A 26,362-nucleotide genomic window follows, 5' to 3' on the forward strand; every position below is an offset into this window, starting at 1 on the left:
ATTATTTCTCCTGAAATAAACTGATCTCTAAAATTGGTTGCTTTTAAAAGTAGATTTAATGTGCTGTGGTGAATTTGCTTAGCAACCTTAAATTGTATTGAATTTCAGCCCAACTCTGATTTGAGTAAAATAGTCTGTATTCCAAGTTATCAGAGTTTGAAATAATGCACGATTTTACTGTATGCTTGCTGTTTGGGGAAGGGCTCAGGAAGGAACCCCTAATTCTGACCTAAATTGCTTGAAGCATTTAGTCTGGTGCGGGATTTGCATTTCTGGACAGTCATTATTGACAATGCTCTCTTTCTAGTGTCATCTTGCCATGGGTGTCACCATTGGAACACTGTGAAAGAATTAGATAGAAGAATCCTTTACTTCCTGAGCTAGCCAATCACGGACAAGTTGTTACTGCCTCACCTGACACTGAGATTTCTTTGAGCTTCCGTACTGAATATGCTCCTGCATCCCAAATGCATGCAAAAGACTCTGTCTCTAGGGAATGGGTAAAAAAGGCCCTGAAAGCTCTGGTTCAGTTCCTCATTAATGTAGTGGAAGCATGCGATTGTTCCCTAGCTACATACACGTCCCCTTTCTTTAGATCCAGCTTTGGTTCCCAGTTTAAATGTTTTGCTTAACCTTCCTTTGACGACCTGTTGTCATTTTGCACTGGGAAATCAATATCTACAAATATTTATTCTGAGGTCAAATGGTACAGCATATCACCGTTTGGATAAGAACATTTTTCTCCCCTCTCCAAACATTTCTTTCTCTCTTGCTTTCTGTTCTCCTGCCTGCTTTTCCTGCTCCCTCTTTCCCTCTAAACTGTGCCTCAAAGCCCTGGCTGGTGTGGCTTAGTGAATTGAGTGCCGACCTAGGAATCAAAGGGTCACTGGTTCGATTCCCAGTCAGGGCATATGCCTGGGTTGTGGGCCAGGTCCCCAGTGAGAGACAACCACAAATTGCTGTTTCCCTCTCTTTGTCCCTCTCTTCCCATCTCTAAAAAATAAACAAGATCTTTAAACTGTGCCTTGAGTTTGTTAAAGGAATGAAAGATTGTTATATCCCAATGAAGGTATTAAGGGGCATGTTACTGCTGACTTTTTCATATATGAAGAAAAATTTAAAAGTTTTGTTTTATAATAAGCAACATACCTTCTTTTCAATGCCAGCCCAAATTTTACATTTACTAAGTAAAAAAAAAAAATATATATATATAGTAAAGGTTGAAATGGGGTTAAATAGTCTATCCAAAAATAGCAGGACCAAGAAAAGTATCTTCACATACACTGACTCCATAGGAGAAATACTATCTGATAGCTTACCCCGCACATAACATGTTAATACACAGGCAACAGGTATTAATACATTCTGTGTCAAATACAGTATCCTTCTCCCGTCTCTTTCCCAACCTAAAGTGCGTACAAAGCCATTCTTACCTACCTATTTTATTTATTGACTAAAAGGTAAACATGAAAAATTATATTAAAAATTTAATTATAATTGACAAATTATTTAGCACTAACTACCATAACATATACAATAATACATTTAACATATATCAAATCAGCCCTGGCTGGTGGGGCTCAGCAGATTGAATGCCAGCCTGCACGCTGAAAGGTCACAGGTTCGATTCCCAGTCAAGCACATACCTGGGTTTCGGGCCAGGTCTCCAGTTGGGAGGCGTGCGAGAGGCAACTGATCAATGTTTCCCTCTCACATCAATATTTCTGTCCCTCTCTTTCTCCTTCCCTTTCCCTCTCTCTAAAATATAAAATAAAATCTTTAAAATATACTGAATTAATCACATTAGCTCAACTCTGTCCAGATCTGTAGGATGACCTTCAAGCTATTTGTAAAATATCTGCTACTTACCTAAAAGAAATTAAGCAGTTTGTGTTACTATAAAGTCAACAAATACTTTGATCCCAATATGACTGCATTGGCTGTGTTTTCTTATCTTAAGGAGAAAACAAGAGATGGACTGTGTGTTGTGATGAGTGCAACCACGACGTGACTCACTTAATAGGGCTGAGTAAGGCTTCTCGTTGCTGTCAGCCGAAGGGTGAAAAAATGTCACTAGAATAGCTCCTGCTTATCGGCGCTTCCTGGCTACCAGGCACTGAATTCTTTCTAAAATGGAATGGCATAGGTACTGCTGTTATCCTCCCTCACCCAGATGTGGAAACCAAGCTTTAGAGAGGTTAACCGCCTGACCCAAGACCACACGCTGGGAAAACCAGGATTCACCGCTAGCCAGTTGGCCCGGAAGCCTTGGTGCTCCACCACGGATTTATCATTGCTGAAAACTTGGAGAAGAGCTTTTAAGATGTCCAACATGTTATTTTAGGAAAAATAGGCATGTTATTTGAGAAAAAGGACTGTTCCTCATAAATGAAACAGCTAGAGCAAAGCCTGATATTAAATGAAAACCTGGGTTACTTTCCTCTTAATTAATCAAATGGATGTTTGCCACCCAGAACAGTGCCCGATATGTATGTAGTAGCACTCCGTATACAGTAGCTGTCATATCAGGGGTGCAGGTAACAACACCTGGAGATGATGGCTTAAATATGTGAAGATCTTAAAAAAATAGAAGTCTGGAGATGGGCAGAACTGGCTGGCCGGAGGGGCTCAAGGAAATCCTTCAAGTAGAGGTTCCTCTGACTTCCTGGGCCATCATTCTTAGACCTGGGAATTAAATTTTGAGAGAAGTAAAATAAGCCTGGGATGGTCAAACCAGCTACTGAACAATCGGAATCCCCGCAAAATGAATGCCTTTCTTCAACTAATACTGGAAAGGTTTATCACAGCCGTGGAGGACCGATGTGGTGGGTTTACAGGTGTTAGGGTTCGAGAATTCCACCACTAACCAGGTAAGACGCCGCCCTCCGGCTGGTGTATCTGGGGCTCGTGTGGCACAGTGGATTGAGCATCGACCCAAATGTCGCCGGTTCAATTCCGGATCAGAAGCGTGAGAGGCAAGCCCTCGCACATCTGTGTTTCTCCACCTCTCTTTCTCCCTCCCTTACCCTCTCCTAAAAAATACATTTATAAAAGACGCAGGAAAGGGATTCTTGTAGGTAGGCATTGGTCCGGTTCCTGCAACACTCGGCTGTAGTGTGGGAAGTGCAGGATGGAACCTTTCCAGACGCGGGATTGGAGAGGAGGAGGGTGGGCCGGCACTGCGCTCCAGGCCCCGCCTCCTTCAGCTTGGCCACGCCCACATATGCTCCGGTCCTACGGCTGCCCTGTTAGCCGAGGCAGGGGGCGGGGCTCAACCTTGCCCTCAGGGTACCTCGGACTCCGCCAATCAGTAAACGCCCTGTTGGCTGTCGGCTGCTCCCGAGCCCCTCCCCCTCCCGCCGGCCTCCGCTCTCCAGAATCCAATATGGCGGGATCCAGGTACAGGGGTCCTCAGAGCAGAGCTCAGCTGCTTTTCGGCGCCTTGCTGCTGTCCTTTAGTCAATTCGTCGGGGGCGACGGCGTGGGAGGAGACCCTGCGTCCGCCAGTGCCGCGGGCACCCCAGCCACGCTGCCACATCGCCGTTTCGAATACAAATACAGCTTCAAGGGGCCGCACCTGGTGCAGAGCGACGGGACCGTGCCTTTCTGGGCCCACGCGGGGAGTAAGCCAGGGCAGAGGGCGGGAGGGCCCGGGTCCCATTCTCGCTTGGCGCCTCTTCCCTTTCATTATCTCCCTGCTGCACATCCTATGCGCAGTGGAGGGGACCCTTCTAGGCAGCCCCTCTTGCAGGTCGGCTCTGGTCCGCAAGGTCCCCTCCACATGCTCCCCAGTCTTTCCCCCATTCTGTCCACCCCCCTTCGGCCTGTTTCCTCCTTGATCTCGTTGGTTCTTTCCGTTTGTCCTGAGGGTGTTTTGTTACTTCTTACACTTGCCAGCACTCAAACTCGTTTCTAGGCATCATGTTTCACCCTAACGCCACGTCTCTAGGGGAATTGTCCAATACACCCCACCCCAACCTATTGCACCCGGAGACCTGTTCAAGCAGCCCACCTACCTCCTTTCCCGCTTCCCCTCGGCCCTCCTTTGCTTTCTTTTTTAAACCCCGTGTTAGCAATGGTTAATGCTCCAGTTTGTACCGGATGCCTCCTGATGGCTCCGCAGATGATATATGTTGATTTTGTAGTAACTCTTAAGTTTTTATGTCAGGATACTTCCCACCCCGTTGGAACGATATCTTAAATGTGCCCCTCTTAGTGACTTGGTGTGGTCTCTGATCTTTCCTCTTGTATTAACACATTATGTCACTTAATAGTTACTCATGTCCCTTTATTTACTAAACCAAGGAACATTTTTTATATTGTTTCAGAACTTGAAACTAGCATCCTATCTACAGCTCTTTTTAAAGTTTTTTTTTTTCATCAAAATAACCTATGCTCCATGATTTTTACTTACTCTGTGTCTGGCACTGCTAGTAGATACGAGTTTGCCTTGCTAGACATTTACATACGTGAAAGAAATACATCTGTGCTTAAGTGCTGATGTGTCATTGCTGGCTAAGGAATCAGCCACAGCGTTTGACAGCTGGAAGCTCTGCTCAGGGACCACCAGGTGTGAAGTTCTGGCAACTGGAATTCCATCCTTATGTGTAATTAGGAAGTCATTTCTATGAGCTCTGTATACATCATTTTAGACTGTCTGTGCTGGACAATCTAGAAACGTTCCATTTCTAGAAAGTAGTTCTTGAACAGGAAGCGCACTCCTAGGAAGGGCCATTTCACTGAAATGAATGTATAATTAGAAGGCATGAATTTCAGTCTGACATAATGACCCAGCCATTAAGTACTTGAAGTTGAGTGCAGTTAATTTGTTCCTCAACAGGCATTAATTATGTGCCTACTCGCCAAAGGTATATTCCTGGGCTTTTGTTATCAGAGTAACGTTCTTAGTGTAACAAAGAAGAGGCCGATGTACTAAACACAAGTTCTGGAATTTTTTGTTTTTTCTTTTTTGGAATGATGATGGATTTGTTCACCCATTTTCACTTCTGCATCTTTCCACTGCCTGCTTGCTCTTCTCTTTCTCATGCCTGTGCCCCATAATCAGCCAACTAGCAATGTTAATCAAACTACTCACATTAGTTATCATGGCTTTCTTTACAAAGCTTGTAACTGACTAAGTTTGCCACAAAAATGTCAGCGAATGTGTCTGAGTTAATTCAAGTTGTGTGGCTGGACGGAACTGAAATGAAGTGCTTAGTATATTAGCCCTGACACTTCTGTCTCCTGACTCTGGAAATCACTGCTGTGCGGATCCTTTGCTTTCACTGTGATTTCATTGCTCTGTTTTCTTCACTCCATCAATTTTCACCTTTTCATTTTGCTCTGAGATTTGTTATTTAAAACAATTTTGAAAACAAGAGAAATTTAAAACTTAGTCTAAACATGGCCCTTTACATTCATCCGCACGTTAGGACCACATCTGTGGTGTTTCTTTTTCTTAACTTGAGTGTCCTTTTGTACTGTCCATACACGTCCTCGGTCCATAAGGGCAAAAAATGACAGCAGTTTATAACCTTTTACAGCTCTCAGAGCTTTTGCCTCTGTTCTCACCTGATCCTTAGTAGGCAGGGCAGGTGGGTGCTGTTTTGTAGGTAAAAGATCGATGTTCAGGAAGGTCACACAGCTAGCGGCCGTGGAACAGAACTCAGCTTCAGGCCCTCTGATTCCATATCCAGTTCTTTCCAGGGTGCTTGCCCCCTCCCTGAAGTGCTTGAAAGTGATGGTGACGAACGGTGGCTGATCTGCCTAAAGTATCTTAACTTTTTGTCCATTTTTCTTGCCCCTAAAGAGACAGTATAGTTATTTCCCAACATGGAAGTCAAAACCAGTTAATACCTGAGAGGGTGTGCTGGAATTGTTCAAATGTAGGCCCGATAGGTGCTTTAATAATTATTCTGTCCAGTAATAGAAATAGCTAACATTTATGGAGCTATTTATATGGATTCATATAGGAACTTCCATGCCTCCGAGGCTGTTGGAGAAATGGAGTGACTCGCCTGTGATAAACAGCCAGTAAACAGTGAGCTGACTTGAACCCAGCTTGGAGATGCAAACCACCATTTCGGGCATCTCCTCTCTGAGAATCTGCTGATGCCGAAGTACTGTTTATTGACTTGAAGTTCAGTTGACCCTCTCCCTAGAAGAATGTATGCATATAATTTTTAGCCTTTTTATGGAAATGATTGAATCCAGCCCCCTTCATTTTACAGCTGAGCATGTGGTGAGCCCAAGAGAGCAAGAGAATTATTTACTCAAAGTCACACAGCTAACCTAAGACTAAGTCTCTTGATTCCTAGTGGCATGTTCTTTTCACACTCTTTGAGCTTTTCTAACATTTGCAAACTGATAGAAAACATCACATTTAAAAGTAGTTGAAAAATAATACGAGAATCAAATATTTGATTTGGCTTTTAAGCCAAAATTTCCTCTCTCCTAGGGCCCCATGCATTTTTAGTGTATGGTTACAGCTTTAATTTTATTTTTTTTTTTTGCAGATATATTTCACTATTCAAAAGTTGAAACTGTCAACATGAAATATTTTCCTCACAAAATTACTCTAGAGGTTACTGATTTAAAATTAGATCTCTATATGTAACAGTTTGGTGATGATCCATTGAGTTTTACCTAATTATAACTTACAGCTTTTTTGTTCTAGATGCTATTCCAAGTTCAGATCAAATTCGAATAGCACCATCTTTAAAAAGCCAAAGAGGATCAGTGTGGACAAAGACAAAAGCAGCCTTTGAGAACTGGGAAATTGAAGTGACATTTCGAGTGACCGGAAGAGGTCGAATTGGAGCTGATGGCCTGGTACGATAATATTTTTAACTTAGAAAACGTATATAAATGCATGTACCACCAGTGTCTGAGTGTTCCTTGTATATGTTTACAGGCAGTTTGGTATACAGAAAACCAAGGTTTGGATGGTCCCGTGTTTGGATCAGCTGATATGTGGAATGGTGTTGGAATATTCTTCGATTCTTTTGACAACGATGGGAAGGTACGTGACTGTTACCCACTTGAATACAGTGAGGTCTGCTAGCAAAGTTAAGCTGTGAGAATACAACTTATTTTAACACTTTTCTCATTTTGATAGTAGAGAACGCCCCAAACTAAAAGTGGTGGCTAGTCTTTACATGGCTGGGAATTTGTACATGTAAAGCTATAAGTTCCTGATTTGTCATACTCCAACTTGGGGTCATAATGGAGCCCTAACTCTGAGAAGTTTGCAAGGCCCCCTCCCTAGCACCCTGTCTGCACAGGAATTTCGATGGGTATGCATGAGTCATGTGGATGTGGGCAGCGAAACCAGTAGTGTACACTACTAGGCATTTCCATAGTTTGTTTTCATGGAAATACCTATCTGTGTGTGTTACTACTACTACCTCACATGTTAATATCTTTCCATGTATTAATTACTCTTTTTGATCGGCCAGTTTCTCTGATCTCCCCTAAAACAGTTAAGAACAAAGTTCATTGGGAGCATGAACTTGTGCTTGAGCAGCCTTAAGATTGATGACCCGGGTTCCAGCTATTGTTTCTCTCCTGGAGTCAGTATTAGCAATTTAAAGGAGAACTTTAATGAATCCTTGAATGCTGGAGCTGTGTTTGTCCTGTTTTAGCTTCCACAAGTCCCCCACTTACCCCATGCTCACAGTGTGTCTGCAGATACCTGTTGCGGTGGATTATTCAGAGAGAGGACACATTACCAGCCTTCACTGAGGTGTTCAGTGGCTGCTTTTGAATGATTGTAAGAGTTTACTAAATAAGTAGAAATCTCTTCTATTAATTATTTTTAAATTTTCAGTTGTACAGTATCAGAGATGAAAAAACCTTATAGCATATCCAGAGTGATCTAAGATTCCTTGGTGTAGGGACTTTAATACAAATATGTTTTCTTTATTTTTAGAAAAATAATCCTGCTATAGTAATTGTAGGCAACAATGGACAAATTAATTATGACCATCAAAAGTAAGTGTGTGTTTACATTATTACTACTTTCAGCTTCTTTTTTGGAAACCTTATAAAATATATTGTTTCAAATCTGGACATTTTCCAGGTGAAATAAGATTATTCTTTTTCTTGAGATTTATAACTTGATGGAAAGTTCTTATTGTAATTTGGTTCTGTTTTAAAGTTCTTTTTGTGGACCATCTCAGATTTTAAGCCTAAAAATGTGTTGTTATAGTTAACCTAAAATTATATAAAATTGTTTTTAAAAAGTTAATAAAATATTCTGGCTTTCAGTGATGCCACTAGTCATGTTTTTGCATATCTCTTAAAAAGAGGTCTTTCGAAAATAAAGTCAGAGCCTTGACTAAACTAATGACTAAGAAATGGATGCCACCTTGCCCTGGCTGGTGTCGCTCAGTGGGTTGGCCACCAGCCTTTACACCTGAAGGTTGCTGGTTCCAGTCCTGGTCAGGACATGTGTCTGGGTTGCAGGCCCAGTCCCCCAACAGTAGGGGGCGTGCTAGAGACAGCTGGTCGAAGTTTCCCTTTCTCCCTCGCTTCTCCCTCTCCAAAAAATAAATAAAATCTTTTGTAAAAAAAGAAATGTGTGCCACCTGTTTACCTTAGAATTGCTATATTTAAAGATTCTTGGTGGGCTACAAAGCTGGCTTCTAAGTATTTAGCATATTTGTAATGTGTAGTAATTTGATGTCTGCATTTTTGTAAAAAAAATTTTAAATGTTTGTTGTGGGAGCCAGTCCGTGAAATGGATGAAAAATTATTTATCTGCATTCCTGTTTACGTTAGTAATTTTTTTACTCTGGTAAATTACTAATTGCCTGTGGAGCTATTTAAAAGACAGGTGCCCAGGCCCTCCTGTGATAGCGATCCTGCACTGGGGTAAAGGACTCTGCCCACGCCACAGCGCGCGCTGGCAATGGCCCTCGTGTGTTCCAGAGTCCCGAGAAGCCACGGGGAACACTCGTGTGTCAGCTTGGTGCCTTCTGAGTGAATGACTTCAACTCCCCCAGTTCTTTGTCTCCACTTGATACTATTTTAATCTTTCTAGGCATGAGTCATTTTAAATAGTGAGTTTTAAATACTGAAAAGCTCATGTGTCTTGCTTGCTTGTGTTCCTTCCCTCATCCTATAGTGACGGTACTAACCAGGCTTTGGCAAGTTGCCAGAGGGACTTTCGTAATAAACCCTACCCTGTCCGGGCAAAGGTCACATATTACCAGAAAACACTGACGGTGAGTGCCACGTGTTTAGTGATAGTGAGATGAACAGTGATTTCTCATCTTGAATCTTGGGTGGGAATTAAATGCACTTAAGTGTGGGTGGTGTTTGTGTACTCGTCAGGGCTACTGCGAGAGAACAGGAGGGGTTTCAGGGCCTGGTACGAGTGGCCGTGTGTTCTAACACCTGGCCGCTGGCTTTGCATTTAGTCAGTAAATGTTGAAGCACCCTACTACGTGCTACATATTATGTGCCTGCAAGCCTCCAGGGTACAAACGAGTGTAAGACAAAGGTCATTTTCCAAAGAGCTTGTAGTCTAATGCGGGAGACACTTGCGTGACATTACTAGACTGTCATCAATGCTACAGCACAGACACTATTAAGGGACCCAGGGGCTAGACCACTGTAACTGCCAGGTGGGAGGACGAGGGTCAGGAAGAGTGTCTGAGTGTAGTTTGCAGGGGAGCAGGGATTTCCCGGATGGGGTGCATATCCCAGGTGGAGAAACCAGGCCTGGGGTCTGCTGGAGACTTGGGAGAGGCGAGCAGTTTGGTGCCGCTGGAGGGCAGAGGAGATGCTGAGAAGCGAGGCGGAAGGTGGGCAGTGACAAGTCTTGCGGGTCTTGTATAGCTTATCTTGTGAGGAACCGTTTAAAGAGTTTTAAGGAGGAAAGTAAAATGATCAGGTTTGCAATTTAGGAAGACTTGGGCAGCAGTTTTCTTATAACAGTATTTGTGGAAGGAGCAAAAGATACAGTCATTTAGACCTCTTGACTTTTAGTGGGCCGTGCCCTGTGCTGGACACGTTACATGCAGTTTCTCGTGTCGTCTTTCTGGCAGCCCTGGGGAGTGGGCATCCCCACGTTGCATGGGAAAGTGAATGTGGGAGGTTTTAAGTGGCTTGACAGTGTCATACAAAGCAAGTCACAGAACTGATTTGAACCAGCAGCATCTCCACTATGACTACAAGTGGTGCTTGAGATTAAGTCACACAGAGAAAATGCTCTGTCCAAGCTTCTGGCAAGATGGCTGTCAGTGTGACGGGTGGATCTCGACATGATGCTTCCACCCTCCATGCCAGGGACTCCTCCTCGGGTGGGGCGGGTGGCCGGAACTGATGGGAAGGGGGCTGGGCTGCTGCTGGGCTGGGGCCAGGAGAGCGTGCCCCTGTGCCGCACGCTAGGGGGGGCTTCCTGCTCGTTGAGTGCCAAGATCCCGTTAGGACATTTGGGGCCGTTACTTCAGAAGTGCATTCTGCAGAGTAGAAACTTGGGTCTGTGTAGTGTTTTCATTTTCTGCCTTTTGTGTCGATACGACTTCTGGCACTTCTGCTGTCTCTCTGCTAAATTAACGACAGCTCAGGTACCTGCCTAATCTCATGAGGATGAGCTCACTGTTGAGTAACGTACTCTATGTAATTTGCAACTAGCTACCGTAAAAATGGTAACTTCAGCCTGTCAGCCCTGCCAGCGGGGTTGTAGAACGAGTTCCACCCCCCTTCTGTGTGAGCCATCCACAGAAACCATGGCTCCCTAAGAATTCTGGAGAAAAGGGGAGCCGTATTCTGTTGTAGAGAGATTTTCACAATTAACAAATTTTTCTGTTTAAGCTTTCAGCACCTAAAAAGCAAAAACCATTTTCTTAAGTGAAATGTCTTGTATGATGTACCAACAGTAAGTGAGGTTATTTAGTGGACAAGGGATTAATTACCCTTTATGATAATAAGAGAGAGCTGATAGCTTTTCGACCAGTGGTTATTAGATCAGATAGGATCAGTCGTAAACCGACTGCCCGAAATCCCCCTCCAGTGTCTGTTGTGAAAGCTGTAGCTCCTGTCTGTCTCTCCAGGTGATGATCAATAACGGCTTCACGCCGGATAAAAACGACTATGAATTTTGTGCCAAAGTGGAGAACATGATTGTCCCCGCACAAGGGCACTTTGGAGTATCCGCTGCAACTGGAGGTCTCGCAGGTAACTCGCCTTCTTGTCGCACAAAGCATGTGTGCAAGGGGTTTGTCGGGGATGGTGTATTTGGGAGATGTGCGCACGTGGTCACTTTGAAGTTCTCGTGACCAGTGTGAGCCCCCCACAGCCTGCAGGGCCATCTTTCTGTCCCTCGGGACTGCTAGTGCTCCCCCACGTTCTGCAGGGAGGAGGTGCGTGGGGCCACCTGCAGCCGTGGGCGTCGGAGCGGCGGTTCTGGTGCTGTTCTGTAGTGCAGGAGACGTGTAAGCTAAAGTCGAGGCTGTAAAAGGCTGATTGCTGAATGTTTTAGGGTCCTGAGAGGTGTCACAATACATGTAGGTAAATTTGGTGGCCTGAGGAAATGTTATTGAGGACTACACTTGAAACAAGATATGTGTACCATTTTTTTTCTATTTGTGGGTAAATGAACTTATCATTTGACGTTAATACAATCTTGAGTTTACTTGGTACATTACATAGTTTCATTTTCAAATATATGACTTGTTCTTAGAACAGAGGGAGGGGGAAAGAGGATAGATTTTTACCCTAATGTTAGATGAGTTTGCCAATCTTGGATTAAAGGGCTTTCTAAAGATCACGTGGCCAGTAATGGTCAGACCCAGGCAGGCCTTGGTCTGGATCGCTGACTCCCGGGTCCAGCGCTCCGTTACACTGTGACCGCCCCTGAAGTGGCCTGACCCACACCGAGCCGTTACGGTCTTCTCTCCCGTTGCTGCGTACCTGCATCTCCGCGACAGTGGCGGACAGCTGGAGACCGTCACGCAGTCGAAATGAATTGCTCTTGCTTTGTGGATGTGACTAGCCAGGATTTAGCTCGATGTGGTGAGGTTTGATCTGCTCGGTCCCTCTTTTCAGCTTAAACAGTTTGAAATTAATTTATTCTTACGTGACTTCAGATGAAACTGTCAGTGTGTGCTGTGTGAGGGGAACAAACGTGAATGCTGTCTGGATAGAGTAACCACACATCTAAACCGGGACGCTCTGGGAGTAAGAGGCCAGGACAACACGTGCGAACCCGGGCACCCCCTAGGCCAGGGCAGGGCCGTGTGTATAACAGTGAGGCGAGAGTGTAAGTGCTGCACGACGGCCAGGTGGAGACAGGTACGGGAGCCACGTGGAGGACAGCGTTTTCTCTTACCTGGCTGAGACATAGGCCGTGAAGCTTTGTGGGGAAATGTGGAGGGACCTCGGTGCCAGGCTTCGGAGTTTGGGCTTCCTGTGAGCCTTCCTTGTTTGTTCGTCCCCTCCTCAGAGACGAGATGCACTGAGTGTCTGCCTCGCATCAAACGTGTCAGACACGGCCACGTGGGCGGGGGTAGGGTGAAGGGAGTGAGTTTCACTTATCCCTAACGTAAATCTTTCTGATGGATTTTCGTCTGAGCTCACAGAGCACCACTGCATTTACCAAATTAGAGCTAATGTTCATTTCCCTTATTGATGATTTTTGTAAAGCCATAGCTATGCGTAGATTCACAATCATAAAAATAACCTATTATGAAACCTTTTCTGATTTTTTTTTTTTAAATTTGTAGATGACCACGATGTCCTTTCTTTTCTGACTTTCCAGCTGACTGAGCCGGGGAAAGAGCCGGTAAGTACAGACAGGTTTTCAGAAAGTGTGTTTCCAGGTCAGTGGTGAAAGCTTGGGGAGAGTGACTTAGGCTTGGCCCTTGCCTCTGCCAGTCCCTGCCCCGTGGCCTCGGCAGAGTCACTTAGGGCCTCTGCCCCGACAGACTGAGGCCTGTGCGCTGGCCTCTCCGGGCTGGCCTCTGCGAGCCGGGAATGAGACAGCGCCCCTAGTGAGCACTCAGCGAATGGGCGCGGCTGTCAGTGTTTTCTGCTGGAATTACTCAGAGCAAGAGTGAATTGGTCATGGTTTAAGTAAGAAACAGCATTTTCATGTTAACCTTTCAACTACTGGCGGAGTAGGTAAGATGAGGAAAAGGACAGATACTGAGGTTTATTATTTTCTTTTTTTTTTTTAATTCTTTTTAATGACCTGTTCTTAAACTCCAAAACAGCCTACACCAGATAAAGAAATTTCAGAAAAAGAAAAAGAAAAATATCAGGAGGAATTCGAGCACTTTCAACAAGAACTGGATAAAAAAAAAGAGGAATTTCAGAAGGACCACCCTGACCTTCAAGGGCAACCCGGTGAGTGACGACACAGCTGTCCTCGGGGTGACTGCGTTCACGGTGGCCCTGGGGTGTCCCCGCACACTTCCAGTCTGCGCCCCCTCTCTCGTCTGGGGTGTTGCAGGTGTTTTCTGGGCACAGCTGTGAGCGAGTCTGCAGTCTTGAAGGGGCTCGGAGAGGGATGTGTGTGCCAGTAAGAGGGCTGGCGCGGAGCGCGCGGCAGGGGAAGCTCCGTGAGGGCGGGGCTCTGTCCTGTGCGCTGCTCTGCAGCCTGAACCGACAAAAGGCGTGCCGACCTGGGAGTAGCAACTCGGTAATATTTGTTAATGAGGTCTTCCAGGGTTGATTTTTCTTCCTCCTCGGGACACACAGATTACCTTATTTATATGGAGATAATACTTGAAAACTATCAAAGTTACTGGGAGAGTAATGTGAAATGATTATCTGTCTCTCCTTCCCTTACTACTCAACAGAAGTGTGGACTTTAAGAAGTCCAAAGTTTTAAAATACCTGTGTAAGCTACTTATTGAGAACTTAAGTGTGCTACATGTCAAAAATAAAATATGTTAAGGCCAGCCTCAGCCAGGGGGCTCAGGTGGTTGGAGCATCGTCCCGTGCACCAAAGGGATGAGGGTTCAATGCCCCCATTGGGGCACATACCTAGGTTGCAGGTTCAGTCCCCAATTGGGTGGTGTATAAGAGGTAACCGATCGATGTTGCTTTCTCACATTGATGTTTCTCTCTCTCTCTCCCCCCACCCCTTACTCGCTCTCCCTTCCTCTAAAAAAATCAATTAAAACAACATATCCTTGGTTAAGAATTAAAAAAAAAAAACCACCTGGTAAGGCCAAATAGAGTAACTTTATTCTGTTTGCTAACTTCTGTTACCGGGGTGGTTCCCCATCAGCACAATTGAACTCTTTGTAGTACACGATTTCTGAGTGATCGCCAGTGTGATGCAGACTTAAGCTAAACATGAGAGGTAAATTATGCTGTTTTACTGGATTTGTTTTTAATATCACATGATTTGTGAGTATGTTGAAACTTACTGTAGTGTTTGAATGTAATGATCAGTTTTTGTTTTTTTTTTTAAGATTTTACTTATTTTTAGAGAGGGAAGGGAAGGAGAGAGAGAGAGAGAGAAACATCAATGTGCGGTTGCTGGGGGTCATGGCCTGCAACCCAGGCATGTACCCTGACTGGGAATCGAACCTGTGACACTTTGGTTCATAGCCCGCGCTCAATCCACTGAGCTACACCAGCCAGGTAATGATCAGTTTTCAGCCTGATCAGATATTAAAGGGAAGTCAGCTCTTCTTCACTCCCGTTGCTTAATCTTTTACACAAGTGAAATGCACGGGCTTACTTAAGAGTGCAGTTTGATGAGGTATGCATTTCCCTGTAACCCAGCTCAGCACCCAGAGTATTTTTGTCACCCCAGAAAGTTCCCTCCTGCCTCTTCCCAGCCAGCCCCTCTCCGCAGAGGCAACCACTGTGCTGACTTCCGTGAATGTAGATTAGTCCTGCCCATTCGTGCAAGTAAAATCCCAGGTATCTGAAAGAGAAGATGAGCTACGTGACAGAATTCTGGCCAGGTTTACAGTAAATGTTGAGCTGCCAGGCATAACAAAGACAGAGTCCTTCGGTCACGATTGGGTTGGTTATCTGCGTGTTCACTGTTCGGGAGCTTACACCACTGCGTTGCTGATGTCCTGGCTTTAATATGTATCGGCACCGACGGTATTTTAAAAACTGCCTGTGCATAGGTGAGTCTAATAGCTTTCATTTCTAATTTCCGTTTCAGCAGATGAAATATTCGAGAGTGTAGGAGATCGTGAACTGATACAAATCTTTGAAGGACAGAATCGTATTCATCTTGAAATCAAGCAGCTGAACCGCCAGTTAGACATGATTCTCGACGAGCAGAGAAAATACGTGTCTTCCTTGGCGGAGGAGCTCTCCAAAAGAGGAGCCGGAACCCCAGGGCAGCACGGACAGGTGAGCTCTCCGGACGTGCAGAGCGGCTGCGCACGTCGGCCCGGCGGCGGAGAGGCGGAAAGGAGGGCGGCTGCGCTGCGCGACCCCGCGGAGGCGGGTTCTTGAGCTGGCTGCCCGTTTGTCTCCCTCCAGATCTCCCAGCAGGAGCTGGACACTGTTGCGAACACTCAGCAGGAGATCCTGAGACAAGTAAATGAAATAAAGTGAGTATACAGTCGGAGTAAGTCTGAGTGTCCTGTGCTGCCTTCAGTTTAAATGTGTGGCTTCTCTCGTGCAAGCACATTATTGTCGTCAGAGTTCTGCGCGAGAGTAAGAATTGTGCTCTAGATTCATTCTAAGTAGGGGATGTCAAGTACAGGAACTTCAGACACTTAGAAACTACAGACATGTCTAAATTGTTCTACACTAGAAAAGAAAAAATGCTGTGGCATCTTTAAAAGAATAGGTTTGTCACAATTACTTGACAGCCAGGACTATTCATGCACTTCTAAAATATAAAGAGAATATGGGTAATGTGTAACGGTTCTTTGAAAAATGCCAGGGCGGTGAGCATGCTCAGCATGGTAGGACTGGAAGACAAGCGTACCTGATGCAAGAATTGGGAGGGAATGAAAGCATTTTAAAGGAAATGTGCCATGTGCGACCATCCCTTTTTCGTTCCGTCTTGTAACCTGAGAGAGGCCGGACAGCGCTGGAGCAGAGGGGAGATGCCGTGTCCTTGAAGCGTTGGGCGATAAGTTTCTGGAAAGGAGTTACTCATGCAGATCATTAATAGCTTTCAATGCCTGGAGCAGAGAAACAGCGAAAATGTCATGTTTCATAAGCTCGTTCTTTAGAGCACAGCCCCAACCAGTCAGCCCTTGACAGAGGAGAATGGCAAGATGAGGCCTTTAGGACTGGAGGATTGAGCAGGATTAGGTCAGATAGAAGGTGGAAGTACAAGACACCTGGGGGTTAAAGGAACCCCAACTTCAACTGCAAATTTGTATTTCCTTCAGTTGGACTGTGTGGCATGTAAAAAATACCTTTCCCTTGTACACTCCTGATTAACATACTCATGATGCTAAGTGAATAGTTAAATTCTTTTAAAAATAGGTTTGTGTAACTTTTTAATTTTTATTTTATCTAATTTTAGCCTTTAGACAATTTCAAAAATACAGTTTCCGTATACCCTCCCCATCTCCCCCTAGTGTTAACACCTGATGTAAGCATGGTGCAGTTGTCCGAGCCAGGAGATGAACATCAGCCCTGTACGGTTCACTAAGGACCTCATTCCAGTTTCACCAGTTTCCCACCAGTGTCCTTTTCTGTTCCAAGGTCCAGTCCAGGATTTCACATGGCACTTAGTTAGTTCTGTTTAGACTTGTGCGGCCTGAAAGAACTCATCTTTCCTTGTCTCTCGCGACCATCACGAGTTCCAAGCGCGTGGACCAGGTGTTTGGTCCCTGGCTCCTCAGTTTGGGTTTCTTGGTGCTTGGTCGTGGCTGGAGGGGGGCTTGGTCACGATGTCCACAGGTCTTGTCACCAGTGATGTCGTCTGTGATCCGTCACTTACAATGGTTTCTTCCCAGTCTCCCTACTTGAAAGTTGCTGTCTTTTTCTTGGTGGCTAGTAAATATTTTAGGAGAGATACTTTGAGGCTGTAAAGATCCTGTTTCACTTTAAACTTGCGCTCCCTGATTTTAGCATCATTGATGGCTTGCCCGAAACAAGAGTATGGTGTTTACCAAATGCCTGTTTTTCTGTTTCCGTCATTTCCACATTTATTTATTGGAATTCTGCATGGACCAGCTATTTCTTCTCCCCCACTTATTTAATCAGTTACTTACATCAGTGTTTGTTGTATGGATTACAGTCCAGTACTGTCATTATTTATTTATAATGTCGTTTAAATCGTCCCGCTCTGGTCACTGGAAGCCGCTCCAGGTTGGGGTCTTTCAGCAGGCCCCCATCATTTTCTATGCGTTTTTTACTTTCTCTTGCTGCCATACTGTGTGGCAGGCTCATCTTGTACTTTCTGTGCTTCGGCTCTAGGATCAGCCACTTCTCCAGTGAGCCAGGTTCCCAGTGGTGGAGAAGGGTATTAAGAAACCAAGACCTGGGCACTAGGTGTGCTCATCGCTGCTGGGCCGTCCCTGCTCCCAGGCCCTCTCGGTGGGCACAGCTGGGAACGCAGGAATGTGTACTGACACGCACAGGTGCACACGTCTCTCTTTTCGTGTCCATCAGTCGACACTCGTGTTAAAAAATCATGGGATTATGTGGATACTTGGGGTTCTGGGGGACCGACCTGGACCGCACAGTACAGGATTGATTTTAGCCTTCTTCCTTTCCCTGTTTGAGGATTCTTTCTCCATCCAACAGGGAGAGACCTGGTTCTTAGTATCTGTGATGTATGTAGTGTGCACGTAAAGTGTTCCAAATTCTTGACACGCGTGCCTGTGAGAAACACGTTCGCTGACGGATTTCCCTAACGTTCCTTCTGCCTGTAGCCTGACGGTGTCTAGTTCAGACGCTGTTTTTCCAGGTCGTTTAGTTCTCTTCTTCCCCACTCTCTTCCGTATGTTTATGGTACTCACTTGTAATACAGTGCAGTGTTTTGTTAGTGGCTGCATTCCTTCGACATCTGGTTAATTTTTAACTATATTTTGGTGTACGAAGGGTAGGTGACTACTCTGGTTCTGAGAGCCTCTGTGTGTGTGTGTGTGTGTGTGTGTGTGTGTCTACCCACCCCTGTTGGTGACCCATCGTGTTGATTTCTGGTTGGTTCTTCATGTACTACTTCTGCGCATGTGCATTTTCATAGATTTCCTTCTTTTTTTATGGATGAGAGCACACTCTAGGTTCCCGTTTTCTGATTTGCTTGTCTTACTCAGCAGAGACAGTGAGAGCGTCTTCAGGCTCAGCCAGTGGTCAGGACACCCTAGCCACCCGTTCGTGTTCTCCAGGACAGCTCTCTCTCGGGGCGGTCGGCGGCCCTTGTGACCCCCACTTACTGAGACCAGGCGTTGTGTGCACAGGAAGTCGGTGCAGACACCGAGCTCAGATGTCTGGCTGCGTCCTCCAGAGCTTTTCTTCGTGATTAAGTGGCAGGGGCAATGTACACGGATCAGAAATACGTGCCCTTTGTGGCCGGGGTGGTTTTTTGTGGTCTTTATGGATTTTCATGTTCTTAGGGGATTGTAGGATTACTTTTTAGCAGACGTGTGGAACTCAGTCCCCTTCAGTTTACAAAAAGATTTTTAAAAGGCTCTGAATGGCAAAAGATCACAATCTGAAAACAGTCAGAATTTGTTCTCATTATCTCTTCACGTAAAGTGCCATTTCTAGCATATCATAAAGCCATACCCATTTTTGTTTCATTTTTAAACCTACAAAAAAATGTTGAAATAAGAGCCCCCCATCATATCCCTGCACCCACTTTCAGCAGTTACTAGTTACAACCCATGTAACTCGCTGGCACTTATGTGTGTTAATTTATTAACGGTAGCCATTCTGACAGGTGTGAGATAGTATCTTATTATGGTTTTAATTAACATTCCTGATCATCATTCGTCTCACTCAAGATACTCACTACTCTCCTCAAGCCCCTCGACCCCAGCCCACCACGGAAGCCGTCAGTGGTAGGAGTCAGGGTCTTACATGTGAACAGTGGAATCACGTGTTACATGGAGATTCTATTCCACAGTCAGTGTGTGTGGGGTAAAACGTTGTACGGGGTCAAAATTACTTTTTGAAAAGATAACACTGGGGACTGCCCGCCCCGCCCACCATTGTTGAGTGTGCCAGCTCTTCCTTCGCACTGGACACAGACGGATGCCTGTCGGTCGGGTCCTAGTTGAGGCAGTGGGTTTGCATTTCACAGCGGCATCTGCCAGAACTGCAGGGGAAATGGATCACATCTGACTGTGGGGTCCCAAGACCATCCCTAGGTTCTGTCATTTGCTGGAGTACTTACACAGAACTCAGAAAAGCTGCCGTACTCACAGTTGTGTTTTATTACCACAAAAGGATAGAGTAAAGTCGGCAGAGCCCTCACCAGCATGGCTGGGTTGGTTGAGCATTGTCCTGCAAAGAAATAGTCTCCGGTTCGGTTCCCGGTCATGACACGTGCCTGGGTTGAGGGCAGTCCCCAGTTGGGGCATGTGCAGGACGCAGCTGATTGATGTTTCTCTCCCTCTATTTCTCCCTCCACACACTCTAAAATTTTTTTTTTAATTTTTAATTAAATCAGTAAAGAAAAAAGGTAAATAGGTGGAGTTGGAGAAACTGGGCACGAGCTTTCGGTGCCCCCGCGCTTCCCCAGTGGGGCCCCCCTCTCAGGAGTGACGTGTGATAGCGTGGTCGGAGTGCTTTCAGCCGAGGAGGCCCGCCCAAGCCTTGTGCCTGGGGTCGTGGGGCGGGGGTCGGCCACAGAGGCGCTAAGCGTCTGTGTGACTGACCTTAACCACTCAGTCTGCTGCCCCCTGGAGGTCAGACGGGTGCAGCAGCTCGGGCCCCAGGAGAACAGAAACAGGACTCACGTCGTTCGCAGGAACTGTGGTGGGGGCCAAGACCCAGGCAGACGGAAGCACTGTTGTCACTCGGGCCATTCCAGGGGCTGAAGGGCTCCCCCCGGGCCTGGTCCAGGCCAGTGCTGAGGACCTGTGCCGTGTGCAGGATCCGGGCAGCCCGGCCTGGTGGGTAATTCTTTACTGTGCAGCACCAGACACCTAGACAGATGGACGTTGATTAAAGATTAGACCCATCGTGTTATTCGGTGCCCATGGGATACTGGTTTCACCCAAATCACTTAGTAGTCTTCTTTATGTGGTTAGATGACCTTTAGTAAAAGATTAAGGCATAATATTAATTAGTAGTTTTGTCAATTACTTTCCAATGTTGACAGCAATTCAGTTTTTTAAATATTGATATTCTTTGCTGTTTTATGATCTGATATATCGAGCTTAGAAGTGTAACCATTGGAAATCTGTGGTGGAAAAATCATTTTTCTAGCGATTCCATTGTCTAAAGGGATTTTCTGTCTCAGGAACTCCATGAGCGAAACCGTGCGGCTGGTGAGCGGCATGCAGCACCCTGGGTCTGCAGGGGGCGTCTACGAGACCACCCAGCACTTCAACGACATCAAGGAGCACCTGCACCTGGTGAAGCGGGACGTGGAGAACCTGGCGCAGCGGAACGCGGTGAGCGGGCGCCGGCCCTCACCCTCCCGCCCTCTGGCGGCCGGGCTGCTCCCCTAGAGGCGGGATGCGCGGTCCGCTCTGTTCATCCTGTAGCGACTGACTCAACTGTTCAGTCAGTGCCAGGTGCTCTGTTGTGCAGCCCTGCTTCTGCCCAGCCCCTGCCCAGCCCTGTGCTCGGTCGAGTTGTTCCAGGTGTGTCCGTAGGGTCTGTGTCACGCTTCCACCGCTTACTACTGAGCAGAATGTTTTAAATTGCTCTTCCACTTAGTGGAATCTCAGAATCTCAGGCGTTTTTGTTTTTGTTTTTGTTTTCTAGATTTTTTCCTGTAAGTTTTCTTTAAAAAAAATAAAGAACAATAATAATATCAGTAACATCTTGGAACAGCTTTGAAAAGGTAGATGTCTGTCTTGACAAACGCTTCCGTCAGACGGACAGACGGCACGGGCAGCCCCTGCGTCTCTCGGGCGCCGAGGGGCCCGAGCCCAAGCCGGCGGCGGCCTTCCCGGCGCGACCCTCCTCCTTCGGCTCCTTCTCCTATGTCGTCTCCGATTTAAAGCTTGTTCGTCTGTCTTTACTTCTGGTCTGGTTTGACTTTATTAGGTATTTTTAATAGCACAAGCCCCATTTTTTGGAGACTGACAATAAATACTAAAAATAGATTACTTTTTTTTAATTTAACATGCATAAGAAACAATATTAGAAGACAGACCCCTGGTACTTGTAAGGTTTTTCTTAATTGGCTTTAAAAATCCTTACAAAATTCACAAATGCTAGTAGCGTTTGCCTCTTCCCCTTCCAGTTTTCCACGTGCAGCTCAGTTTTCTTCCTGACCGCCACGTCTCATCCGAAGCGTTACACCTGTTTCCTTAATTCTGCGCGAGGTTACCCCCACCCCGCCCCGCTCACCCCCTCCAGCCCTTGCCGACAGGCCCCGTCGATGGTCCGGGTGCTGTGCGCAGGCGCTGAAGGACTCTGTCCAGCTGTAAGCTTTTTTTTTTTTTTTTCATGTAAGCACATTGAAAAGGTATGATGTCAGCAGCCATTCCGTCTGCATGCCTTGAGGGAACCTTTGTCCCCGGTACTTACCTCCTTAAAATGGGAGGGATCCTTGTGGAAACAGGAAAAGACCTATTTCAGAATACCGGTCAGTGACGTGGAGTGCAGGGAGCCGGGGGCGCACGAGGCCGAGGCCATCAGGTGGTCCGCAGGTTGGCCGGCGGCGAACCGCGGGGCTGTCTGCCCAGAGCACTCGGCGGGGCGGGGTGCTCTGAAAGGAGTTCTGGGTCAGACAGGGACGGGGCGACCCTTCAAAGGTGACACTGTTAACAGTTACTCCAGTACAGCAGGTGTCCGCCGGGAGTGCCCGGGGAGTTCTCGGTCTGTCGCCTCCAGGGACACGGAAGTTACGATGAGGATGGGAGCCAGATGGCAGGGAGGCAGCCAGGGCCTGTGGGAGGGGCCGCCCCGGGTCAGCTGCTCTTCCAGAACGCGTGGCGGTGCAGGCGAGGGGATGGGGGGACGGCATGGGTAAACGAAAGTGCTGGGGTCCACACAGTGAGCCCTGTGTTCTGTGCAGCTCTCACCCCTCTCTTTCTGAAACACCGATCTCACTCATTGTAACGGAGAGCTCTTTGCCTTGCAGCCGGCAAACGAAAGACCCAGGTGCCCAGACCTGCCGCCGTTTCCGTCCTGCCTGTCCACGGTCCACTTCGTCGTGTTCGTGGTGGTGCAGACGGTGCTGTTCATCGGGTACATCATGTACAAGTGAGTCTGGAGGGCCGGCCCGGCTCGCGGGGGGAGCATGGGGCCGGGGGGTGCTCGGCGCCGTGTGTCTGACGCTTCAGGAGACTGTGTGGGTTTTAATTCTAGGCAATCCTATATCTGTACAAAGGAAAGTGTATAGAAATTCTGTGTTTTTCTTTCTCTTTTTCCTCAGAACTCAGCAAGAAGCAGCAGCCAAAAAATTCTTTTGACCACCATTTTCACATGTGTACATCATGTATGTATGTACAAAATGTTGTCTTTTTGAGGGACTGTAAGTATTTAAATTGCTTCATAGGCTAAATTATTCAGTTTTGTATAAAATAACTTTGAACATTGATTTGCAGTAAGAAGAGACCTTAAAAACAACCACGTGTAAATTTGTTCATAGTACATAAAATCTATTTAAATTTCAGTGAATTTCTGGCCAGTAGAATACAGCCACTGATCTTCAATATTCTTATTGCTAAATAAGAGGGTAAATAATAGAAAATGGGGGAAACCCCAAATATGAGAGTTAGCCCCTAAGTTTTGGGTGTTGGAGGTTTCTGTATTTCCTAAAACACACTAACCCTCCTGCCCCCCAGAACAGGAGGTCAGACTAAGAGCTCCTCATCATGGCTAGTTTGTAACCCGAGTCTTTTTGAAGAGGTCAGAATTCCGTGCTCAAAGACCCAGCCCCTCGGTCCTGCAATCTGACACCGTTCCCTTCGAAATCAAAGACTGTTGTGTCTGAGAGCCTTCGGATCTGGATAACGGGCTTCAGAATGTTTATTGAAGTATTTTTCCCTCTGATTATCAATGAAATTTGGGGGGGAATTAAGAATTGCTCTTTACCGAAAAGAAAAAAGAGAAAAGAATGTGGTGAACGCATCCCTCTGACGATCGCCTCTGCGGGTGCTTTGCCGGCGACGTGTTCACTTCGTGATCGCTCAGGCTCGAACGTCTTCGTTCTGACGTGTCGGTTCGACATTACAGAAATAACGTTTGCACCTGCATTTGTGATTGAGGAACTTCTACCCCGTGGTGCAGCTGCTGAGTTCAGCTCAGAGTGCGCGTGCGGGGAACGTTCCAGCTCACAAGCCCACCGCTGCACCTGCTCCACATCACTCGGTGTCCGCGGCTCTGCGCGCTCCTGCACACCAGGGGGCCAGCCTGGGGGCCGTGTGTTACGATTCTGAAGGCAAAATTTGGAAAATGGAGTTAATGCTCCTGCTTTTTTTCTTTTAACGCCAGAACTGAGGATACTGTACGGCACTTGTCAAAAAACTTGAGCTGGAAGTGTCAGGCCAGAAGGGGTGGCTGACGTCCCTGTACGGAGGTGCAGGTGTTACAGAAACGGCCTGTGAGCGACACTGTAACGTGCACGTCCTCTGTCTTCACAGCTGGCGCACTTCCCTTTGCTGCCTCCGAACGCTCACCCCCCCGTAGTTCCCTGAAGGAGATACATGTCTTCTTTGTTGTAGAGTCCAAAGTAATGCTGCTTTGTCAAATAGTGTTACTGAATCCTTCCAAGCCATCATGAGTCTGCTCTGAGATGTCACTCACAGGCCGGGCGAACGGCCCGGAGTCCGCACGGAGACTCGGGAGGATGCTCCAGCACGGCAGCATCTGCAGGCCAAGGGTCCTCTAACCGCTACTGACTCCCCCCCATCGGGCACTTCAGCGTGCCTCGCCTCACCGGTGTTCTTGCAGCGTTAGCATTTCCAAATTCAGGTTTCGGAGACATCGTCGTCTCACAGAACTTACTCCTAGAAAAAAAAAAAAAGAATGCCTTCAGAAGAGTGTTTCAGTTGTAGGCTGTGAACTTGGGGAGTCCTTGAGATGAAAGGCTTCCAGGTGTTCAGTGTTAAAAAGTCCTCGGTCACAGGAACCTGAACGCGTCGGAGGACCCAGACCCACGCAGTCCGTGGTCCGGGCTGAAGCCCCGGTGGTGGCAGCGACCCGACTGCGCCCGCAGGGGACGCAGACACTGTCATGTGCAAGAGTGAGTGCTGACTCTTCCCTCCCTGGTAACTCCCTTTGCAGAAAACCACTCGGCAGAGTCGGTCACACCGGTGTTTATTGTGTTGTTTGACATCTGTTTTCCTTTCCTCAAAACAATGGACTTTAATTCATTTCTGAAGAAAAATGTTTGCTCTCTGGAAAAATCAGTCACTGCCAGATTCTTTCATTTCTGTACTGTTTTGTATCATTGATTTGTTCACTTCTCTCACACCAGCAAGTATTTTACAGGTGCCTTCGACTAAAACAAAAATGATTTAAAATTTTAGTGTAAGTCATACGTATGATGCCACTTTTAAGCAGAAATGCTAGTACATAATGCCCAATGCCCATTTAATGTACCTGTTGTGTTCCAGTTGTTCGGATGTTTTACTCGGCTTGCAGCTTTACTGTGAGCTGCAAACAAGAAACAGGTTTTTGTTGTGTATTAAAGGAAATCAGTGTTTCTCACAGTGTGGTCCGTCCAGGTCACGGGGTGCTGGCTAAGAACGCAGATGCTCGGGCCCCATCCCAGACGGCCTGAACCAGCCCTCAGGGGCCGGCCTCAGAAGCAGGTGCAGCAGACCCCCTGGGTGGCTCTGAGCGCACCGGTGTCTGAGAGCCACTGGGAGGGGCAGCGGGGGAAACGAGCGTGGTTCGCCGGCCGGCAGCCCAGCAGCGGCAGCTGAGCCAGGAGCAGAGCCCTTCCTCTGACCAACCGCCCTGACGGCAGCCCACGCGCACTGACTCCTCCGTGCTTGCGGTCTACTCAGTGTTCCTTCCACCAGGACCCGCAGTGCAGCCGCAGCCACACACCAAACCCGATCGCTGCCTGTGGCTCTTTGTGCTGTGGTGGAGGGCTTTTACACTGGCAGAATCATTTCCAGATCTCACGTTCACGCCGTGGAAAACTCCCGTCGTCCCGTCTGCCTGCTGAAGCTTCTCGCTCTCCTGCTTGGGGTTTTTCGACATTTTATCTCAGACCATTGTACTTTTTGATAACTTGGGGAAAACAAAACTTACTTGAATCAGGGGTTGCCAGACCCGCTGCATCGCGGAGACGCGGGGTCTTTGTCAAGAACCTGATCACGGTCATGAGCGCTCAGATGGGATTTTCTTAGATTTCCCGCCCGTGTGCTCCTCGCGGGGCGATGGTGAGCAGGTGATTATACTGGGATCTTTTTACTCACACGATCTAATGTGAAATCGCCACTTGCAACTTTTTAGATCTATGTGTTGCCTTTTTAATATATTTCTTTGAAAGTTTTAAAGAGTTTTCTATCCCCTGTTAATTTCAATTGGGTAACATTTTGTCAAGTGTTTTTTTTTTTTTTTTCCAGATTGTTATTTGATGCTAGCTGGAATTCCAGAAATGACATTGACCTTATTCAAATAAAGAAATATTTTAGTAAATTTACCTTTTCCTTCATTGGTCTCGAGTAATAAGGAGCTATTTATTTTCCACATAGGCCTGATTTCTATTTCATTTATGACCTTCAACGCGCTCTGCCCCAGGTGGCATGCCGCCTGCGGAACCCTCTCTGGGAAGCATAAACAGAGAAGTAGACAAAGTGGTGGATAGATGCTAACCCCTGCTGGTAATGAAAAGACATTAATTAAAACAGTGTACTTGATGTTTTCACTTTTAATAACCAAACACTGTTGAAAAGTAGTTAATTTGGAACTCTTAGTCCTTACTAATGGCAGTTTAAAAAATCTTTTAATCTTTTTAGCAAGAACCATTTGAACCAAATAATCCCAGTTCCCAGAATCCCTGCAATATGAGAAGGAGAGAGAAGAGCTTTGGGGTCAGAGCCTGGGATTTGAATTCTTGGCTCTGCCACTCTGTAAAGATGACCTTCAGTGTCCGCCTCATGCGCATGCCCCGTGTTGGTAGCCTTGTGAAAGAGAATGCTTGGGAGGTGGGCTCGGAAAACAGTGGGCTGAGGCAATGGAGCCCTCTCCTGAGAGATACTGGGTAAAATAAGAGATTCCAACACATCGGGTGGGTTTGGGAGAAGTCAAAGGAGACCGAAAGCCTGGCGAGGGAGCCTGTGGGGCAGCGAGGTGGACACGCAGAGGCCTGGACACTGTCCAGGGC

At 46.6% G+C, this 26,362-nt stretch overlaps 1 protein-coding gene and 1 long non-coding RNA gene across 3 annotated transcripts; both read left to right on the top strand.

Moving 5' to 3' along the window:
- Positions 1-3,324: 3,324 nt before the first annotated feature.
- Positions 3,325-25,674, top strand: LMAN1 (lectin, mannose binding 1). 2 transcript variants are annotated; one of them, XM_028524774.2, is made up of 13 exons: positions 3,325-3,623; positions 6,677-6,831; positions 6,914-7,021; positions 7,931-7,992; positions 9,128-9,227; positions 11,061-11,184; positions 12,732-12,790; positions 13,221-13,353; positions 15,140-15,333; positions 15,466-15,536; positions 20,363-20,516; positions 22,160-22,281; positions 22,454-25,674. In XM_028524774.2, the coding sequence occupies exons 1-13, from the start codon at positions 3,386-3,388 to the stop codon at positions 22,488-22,490; spliced, it is 1,557 nt and encodes a 518-aa protein (XP_028380575.1). In that variant the 5' UTR covers positions 3,325-3,385; the 3' UTR covers positions 22,491-25,674. The 2 variants fall into 2 exon arrangements, with proteins under 2 accessions (XP_028380575.1, XP_035865982.1); XM_036010089.1 differs by having other exon boundaries at positions 3,494-3,623; positions 6,663-6,831; positions 22,454-23,116.
- On the top strand, positions 14,126-14,635 carry LOC118496871. Its single transcript, XR_004899432.1, has 2 exons — positions 14,126-14,398; positions 14,602-14,635. It is a non-coding gene; the product is annotated as an uncharacterized LOC118496871 (long non-coding RNA).
- Positions 25,675-26,362: the final 688 nt, after the last annotated feature.

This window comes from Phyllostomus discolor, chromosome 9, assembly GCF_004126475.2.
Source record: "Phyllostomus discolor isolate MPI-MPIP mPhyDis1 chromosome 9, mPhyDis1.pri.v3, whole genome shotgun sequence".
NCBI lineage: Eukaryota > Metazoa > Chordata > Mammalia > Chiroptera > Phyllostomidae > Phyllostomus > Phyllostomus discolor.

What these genes read in the sequence shown, in the direction of transcription:
- LMAN1 (XM_028524774.2), top strand. Translation starts at nt 3,386, where the DNA reads ATGGCGGGATCCAGGTACAGGGGTCCTCAGAGCAGAGCTCAGCTGCTT. An exon ending in GAATTGGAGCTGATGGCCTG is followed by an intron (nt 6,832 to 6,913) that starts GTACGATAATAT and finishes ATATGTTTACAG; the next exon opens with GCAGTTTGGTATACAGAAAA. An exon ending in TGCAACTGGAGGTCTCGCAG is followed by an intron (nt 11,185 to 12,731) that starts GTAACTCGCCTT and finishes TTAAATTTGTAG; the next exon opens with ATGACCACGATGTCCTTTCT.